Source organism: Branchiostoma floridae, chromosome 12, assembly GCF_000003815.2.
Source record: "Branchiostoma floridae strain S238N-H82 chromosome 12, Bfl_VNyyK, whole genome shotgun sequence".
Lineage (NCBI taxonomy): Eukaryota > Metazoa > Chordata > Leptocardii > Amphioxiformes > Branchiostomatidae > Branchiostoma > Branchiostoma floridae.
In genome coordinates, this window is record NC_049990.1 from 22589132 (window position 1) to 22596691 (window position 7560).

Consider the following 7560-nt stretch of genomic DNA (forward strand, 5'->3'; position numbering starts at 1 on the left):
TTTGTCAAAGAAATAAGCCTACGTAGAGAAAGTTTTATTTCGACGTGACCATCTCGGCATAATGGCACATGCATCTACAAAGGAAAGCTGTGGCTTAGAAATGATTATGAACTTGCTGTTTTTACCGACGAATTCCTGTCGTTTGTGAGAATTTGCGGCGTCAAAACTCATATCACAAGGGAAACGAAGTTATAGTTGTTATTTTTACGTCCAGCATTTATTATGTGAACGAATCACTCTTCCGCCTCGCTGCCAAAGCGCATGGAACCCACAAGACCGGAAATTCCTCGTGCAAGGTGCTGGTTTACGATGTGAACAGAGACTATAAACTACTACTAAATTAAAACTAAAAGTTATTTATGTAAAAATTGTATTTCATAACGTCAGTGTGGTGTTTTATTTTCCCCCAAGAACAACATAATACTTCGTAGCGTCATAGCGAGATCGACCGAAATCACCGAAAGAGTACCGCGTACGCGTATACGCTCATGGAAATCCGCGCAATTTCGCCCGAAAAATAGGGAATTTTGAGCAAAAATACCGCGGAAATATGGGCAGAAACCCCCAAAATTTCAATTCTTTGAGGGTCTTGGCTTAGCAAAGCCCCAATTTTCAGAAAAAAAATAAACGTACCGTCCAAAATAAGAACGTACCGGGTGGATTGTGAGGCTGAAAAAAATAAACGTCCCGGTACGTTTATTAGGGACATGAGAGTACCTTGTTACTAATGTTAGTAGTAGAATTTAAATTCCTTTTATTGAATATCAAACATACTTGGAAATTCAGATTTGGTTTTGCATTAAGTTTGACATTCTTTTGGAATGTTAGTGTGTATATCTGCTAAATCCTAATTATTTTCTTTTAGTTTTGCAAACCCTCTGTATTTTCAAAATTCCATAGCCACCTCCCCAGTTCTAAACACAATATCCAAAGTAGAAATTACATGTATCTCTTATGCAAGACAACAAGTAGTGAGGTGATAAAAGACCTGACTACTAGTACACATAAATCATGATCAGGACCAAGAGCCAGACAGTATTACATGTGCATTTTTGCATGATCTACAACTCACTACATTAGTCATTACATGGTGACAGATAATACAGTAGAAGCCAGTTAATTGCACACCAGATTATCGCACACTTCTGTTAATTGCACGAAACCCAAAAATCCCGTGGTGGTGCGGTACAGCTTAATAACTTCGCTTTGTTGCACCTTTCGGATAATTGCACCAAATACACTGGCAAATGGGGTATGCAATTAAGCGGCTTCCACTGTACCACCTTCAAATCATACCAGTCATTGACGTCAGTATATAAATGTGTATACTCAAAGGTAGATGTCTTGTATAATAATTGACAGCTATATGAGAATTCAATACGTATACGACAATAAATATGAACAGATGAAGTAATAGTGTATTAATAATAAACATGCTAATATTGTTATGATAACCTTGTCATTATGTTAAGGTCTTTGACATACAACTTGGGAGTCCCAAGTCACAGAGGCACAAAAATCTGTACTATGTTTATATATAGAAGAAAAATATCTATTTGTTTTGGCAATCATTCAGGATAACATTAGACATGCTTGACAAAATGCTCCCGATGCTGTCTGCACTTTAACGAAACTCACGCTCTCAACTCAACCTAAACAAGTCGTTATTCACGCCTAATCAAATACACTGACTGCCAAGTGCCATAAATGGTGTCTGGGCCGGTTAATACTCCCAGCCATACGGAGTAAAGCTGGTCGGGTCAACTCAAAATAGACCCCAAAGAATTGGAAACTTGTACAGTCCGTGCTCCACATGCATATACGGACAAGTAATTATGTGGTGAACATAATTATAGTCCCTCATTGGGGACATTACATCTCATTCTCTTGAAGCGTACGAGCAACTGCAAATGTTCTGGAGGGTTGACCTCCGCAGTGGACTTTGACAATGACGTAGGGGTGGGCGTGGAACAGGGGGTATCAGATTACCCCAAAACAAGTGACCTTCCCTTAGATTAAAATAGAAAACTATCACACTTGGCCAAGACAAACATTTCTACAGGCTACGTCTGCAATAGGAATCCTACAGCTAGAAGTCAGAGATCACGAATGACGGCTCTTGACATGAGAGAACAAGTTGAAGCAAACCTTACCATACTGAATTGGAGGGGATTTTTCAGAGTCACATTCCTGATGGCTAGAGGTTTGTAGAGGTGGGAGGGCTGCTCCCTGCTTGTTGAACTGGAAAGGGTTGCTCTTAATACAGCAGGTTGCCCTCCGTATGAGCAGCACAAACCAACCCAACATCATACAGCCTCTCCAGGTGTCAAACAAAAGGAAATCCTAACAGAAAACACTATAGACTTCATCACAGTAGATATGGGGAGTGACAGGAGGTGGTTTGGAGTCACGCGACCTTGACGTAAACGTCCCCTAGTCAGGTGCTTTTACAATATTCGGTAAACGTTTCACGCAGCACGTAGACAAAATTTATCAGCCATCTTGTGCCCTACTGGCGGAGATGTGACCAGAATACATTCAAAACGAATTTTTTGCTCGTTCCTTGGACTGCATAATTTGTTGGAAGCAAACCAAGATTCCATCACGCCGGTGCGTGTCGACGTAACGTAACGACCTCACGTGTTCAGGGAAAAAGCGCGCATTTTCAACGTCAGGTAGGGTCGGTATTGATTTACGTCTCTGCACTTGGACTTGCAGACTACGTTAGAGTAGGGGGTATAAATTATTGATAAATGGCCACGGAGGGAGCGCCCTTTGGGACGTGAAACTACGTTATCGCCGGAGATGTCTGACATTTTGTTGGACGGGAAAAGGCTTGCGTTTCAGCCCGGAGGCTTCTTCAAACAGCTGGAAGTTTGACATCTGGCACTGAGGTCGAGCTGGCACCGGGCGACTTCTCCCAACCGCACGCGACCACAAAAACCCGCTGAATTTTCCGTACATTTCTACGTTATCAACTCAGGAAATTACCACAGAACCTAGCAAAGAAGCTGCCAACAACCAGTATACCCAAGTTAAGATGACATAATGCCCTGACAATACACGATTGCTCGAAGAACAACGTGTCATTTTGTGGCGCCCGCAAAGAAAGTGAAACCTGTAACTTGAAATGAGCGACTGCCATGTGTCACACATCAAGTCGTTTTCCTCACGATCAACAAACCGAGACAACTTGAACCACCCACAGAATCATGCAATACTATCACCCTCGCCATGGAATAAGCCTGGATTTTGAAAAACTGTTGATTTGTACACCAAAAGTAGACGAAAAACGAGTTCTTTCCCACTCACCTCTCCTTTCGGCAGCCATCTTGGTTTCAGTGTAGAGCGGGGCGCATGCGTGTCCCAGCTAGTAGCCAATCAGAAAGCGGGAAACTCCCTGGCTCGGTTTTCTCATTTCTCGCGGGTCAAACTCTGGAAGGGGCGTGGTCGGGTAATATGGCTTTATAGTGGTCGTAATTCAAAATATTCAGTAAGTTATGGTGAAAATCAGGAAATATGAAAAGGAGATAAATGTGCGCTGGCCACGAGCCGAATGCACAGCCTTTGATTTGTTGTATGGATAAAAATGAGATTAAAAAAAACAATTTGCTGTCTCTTTGGGAAAGTAACTTTTCGTTTGTCTTTGAAACGTAGAAAGAATGGGAGTGACAACCGTCAGATATAGCTTTAAAAACTATGAATTAGATGTTTTACTGTTACCCTTTCACACAATTCCCTCTGCGCTTACATTGGTCAAATACTGTATTCCCTTATTTAGACGGTCTGGCATAGCTCCAATTTGAGACGATATGTTGGCTGGTTCAAATCTAATTAATGTGTTTTCTTTGCATTTGCCAACACATTTATGAGTGTACGTGTCGCCGAGAGTGTCACGCGTATCAGTTAGGCTGAACATTAAGATTTTCGTAAACTTGATTATAAGTGCAAAATAGAGCGAAATATCAATTACTGCATGGTACGTATTGTAGGCTTTTTTGGCATAAGTATTAAAGGGGGAATACGAAACGTATAAGCCTTTTTTGGGGAAGAGATGGAGGTTTGCTTTCCCTTTTGTCATACATTGGCTTGTTACCCGTATATTGTACAATACAGTTCTCACAATGATTCTCTTTTTATCCATTGCTAAAATAACGTAGCTATTTAGTCTGATATGTACGGTGTGAAAGTTCAAAGGTTGCTCAATCTATACAAGCATTTGAAAAGTGACAACCAAACGTACCAATATCAGATGCAATGTGTTTTTATTTGCAGAAAAAAAGAAAGAAAGAAAGACAGAAACATCATACATCAGCCAGCAATGTAGACACCAATTGTGCAACTCTTATCAAATAGATGGGGCATGACATGCACTACGAAGCTCCCCCTAACGACGGCCCATCGTAAAGCGCCGGACTAAACGTTGCTGATGAAGGGAGTGCTATTTGTTTTCTTTGCGTGATCATCCATGTTTACTGCTGTGTCTATTTAATATTACTACAACTGCCCGTTTTCTTACATCGTGTAATCAACTACAACAAAGTTTAACAAACCCTTTGCCCAGCAAATAATGCATGGTATGTAAATGTGATATAGCTTTCGATTGTGACTATATCTTTTTTCATAACATAATAATCTCTATTATGTCTTTTTTCTTTGTATAATTCTTAACACATCCTGTATTACACAACAATATTGACTACGAGTTATATCATTTGCATAATAGCTATACAAGGAGTGAACAAATTATTTTGCGCATCTTTGAATTATGCCCAGCAGCAAATTCAAAACTAAAAGCGTTTTTTTTTAATTTCTTTCCTACATGTACACAGCTTCAGCCTCAAGTTAACGCTCCACGAAAACTATCAACCCTTTGTATTAACTTTGATTAAGATATCAAGATAGCACTTGAACGTGCTATCTTTAGAACCATCATACTAACCAGTCTAATGCTTATGACGTTCCCCGTGTTTCCATTGAAAATTATTCAGTCTTTAAAGAAACACAAGGCATACTTAAAGGTGGGCCATGAAGAGTTAGAAATGATTTATCATTTGGGGTCATCGGTACTGGTGTGCCATCAAGTCTGCCTCTATCGTTCTTAAACGTTGGTATGCATTTTTTTCTTTACATTTCCCGTGTTTTGTAAGTTGTTTTATTTGCATCACATTTTACACAGCTCCCACCTTAAAAATCATCATTCTAACCCATTTCCCAAGCAAGCTAATCAATTAATTACATCTTTAAGGCTTTCGGTGCTAATAGAAGTCTTCTTCAGCCTCTCCTTCCCTGAAGAACTCCTCCACAGTGGTGTGCACGGCTCTCTTCACCGCGGCTTGTTCTTCCCTGGACAGGGGAGGCTCGCACTGGAAACTCTCATCATCTGCAGTAGAAGTGATGTGTACGTAGTCAATTGTCTGGGCATTAAGAGATGTAGAGATCATATATTAGCATCAATATTGGTTATATCAACGTATAGAGACACAATGATCTTCTGGTCATAATCACGATAAAAATGATTGAGTACAACCGAAAGTCACAAGATATCAGCCTACGACTGCCAGCTAGCTGTACTACAATTTCTAAATTAATTTACATGTAGAACTAATGCATGCAAATCAAAACATAGAGTTTTCCTTGTCGTCTTTTTGGTAGTGACAATGTATATATAAGTTTACGTACCCGTTTTATTGTAGTCCCAAATGCCACAATGTCACACAGCCGCAAGTAAGAGAAAAGAGAAACCCACCACAGCACCCTGACGCAAAGACATCGAGCTCTCCAACACCGATACGTTATGCGCGAAAATGTCGTAATATCCACAATGGAGTTCACCCTTAACCCATCTACAAGGCTTCGTCCATAAGTATGAGAGTTTTCGAAGCATCCACCGTTGGTAGTAGATCCACTTTAACCCCACCTCTATAAAGGGTATTTTGCATAAAGGCCGCAAGGTGTCGCTGCTAAACGATGTCAGTGTGGGACTCAAGATAGCAAATGGACAAAACCCTGTGGTGTCGTGTAACAGCTCAAGCACGTTAAACAACACACCACAGCTATAGGTTTGAGTAGGATTACGTATCGTTTAAATTGTCACCTTCATCCCAAAGCCGCACCTGCCTGGGGCTATCAGTCCTATTTGACAAGGTCACTTGCCGGGTAGCACCAAAGTGACAGTCGCTTCAAACCCCTGTGGATTCGGTCCACCAAATACAAGCTTCTCGCAGTTCAGTCCCTATTGGCAACGAGAGAGCCCCATATCCACCCACACAACATGCATCTACACACAAGCACGCACACGCGCGCGCGTGCGCACGTACATGCAATCACACACATACAATAAGACACACACACAACATGCATGAATGCACAAGCACGCACGCATGCGTATAGCCTGAGTATCATCCTCCGTAGTAACCGCTGGCTCACGACTTTCGCTTGCTAACCACGGCTAGCATGCGTATGCATATGCATACAATAACGCGCAAACAATAAGACAAATACACACACACACACACGTACACACACGTACCTTGCTCACGGTCTGTGTATCCCGCGGCACCAAGCTCTGCCATGTCGTCATCGCTTTCCTCCACCATGACCCAGCTGTCGTCCTCCGTGTGGGCCGATACCTCGTGCACCTGTACCTCCACAGGGGAAGGGTCCTCACTGCGCCGGGAGTCTTCCGACAACACGAATCCTGCCGGGGGATAATGAAATCATGAGATGACATGCTCATGAAAGAAAGCTATTTGTAGCCCGAATATAGCTTGATTTGACAAATATGACCTGAAACGGAATGAAAGCTCATGTCTCGGTAGCTAAGACGATTGTGAATTTTCTTATTGTTATTGTTTCTGATGCTTATGTTCGCTTCTGCTAGCATAATATATAGTGTATAAGTATTATACAGTGTATAATAAAAGTGGGAGCGAGAAGCGACTGTATATAGTGTATAATAAAAGCTGGAAAGAGAAGCGACTGTATATAATGTATAAAGGCGGAGCGAGAAGCGACTGTACATAGTATATAGGGCCATGTTGATTTGATTATATGAATGACATCCGCGCTCGCACCAATTTTCGGCCGTTTCCAACAACAAAAAAGTTTTCGACCACACAATAAATTGTGCAAAGCAGCTGTAAAATGAGCACAAATATTCCGTAGATTGAAAAAATATCAGAAAAGAGATTCCTGGTCTTCCTGGCCCCCGGTAAGACCCTAAATGCCGACATAGTGTGTCCATTTTGTAATTGGCGAAACCTGTTCCTCTAATTTTTTTCAGGTCTGTTTTTTTTTCGGATTGGTCCAAGAAGAAAAAAAAATGTTTTGCACCCGTATGATGTACTGGTCCCTACACCTAACTGTTGGTATACCATACTATGTGTGTTTAGTCCTATGTTCAACCTTCCTGGCCACTTTGATTTCATACTGAAGGCAACCTTTTTTTTTAGCCAAGCTTTTTTTTTTTATTCGCTCGCTCGCATTGATCAGTTTTGGAGTTCCCAGAGGATGTCATCCATATAATCAAATCAACATGGCCTAATGAACGTCGGAACG

General features: G+C 41.4%; 1 protein-coding gene across 5 annotated transcripts in view; it reads right to left on the minus strand.

Moving 5' to 3' along the window:
• LOC118426919 (titin-like) overlaps positions 1-7560 on the minus strand; it is a 41822-nt gene that overhangs the window by 23713 nt on the left and 10549 nt on the right. For 3 of the 5 annotated variants that reach the window (XM_035836541.1, XM_035836540.1, XM_035836539.1), the window contains exon 3: positions 6533-6700. In XM_035836541.1, the coding sequence (XP_035692434.1) occupies positions 6533-6700 (168 nt within the window). Of the gene's footprint in view, positions 1-4248; positions 5418-6532; positions 6701-7560 lie in introns of those variants that run through there. The other 2 variants (XM_035836542.1, XM_035836543.1) reach the window with 2 other exon arrangements.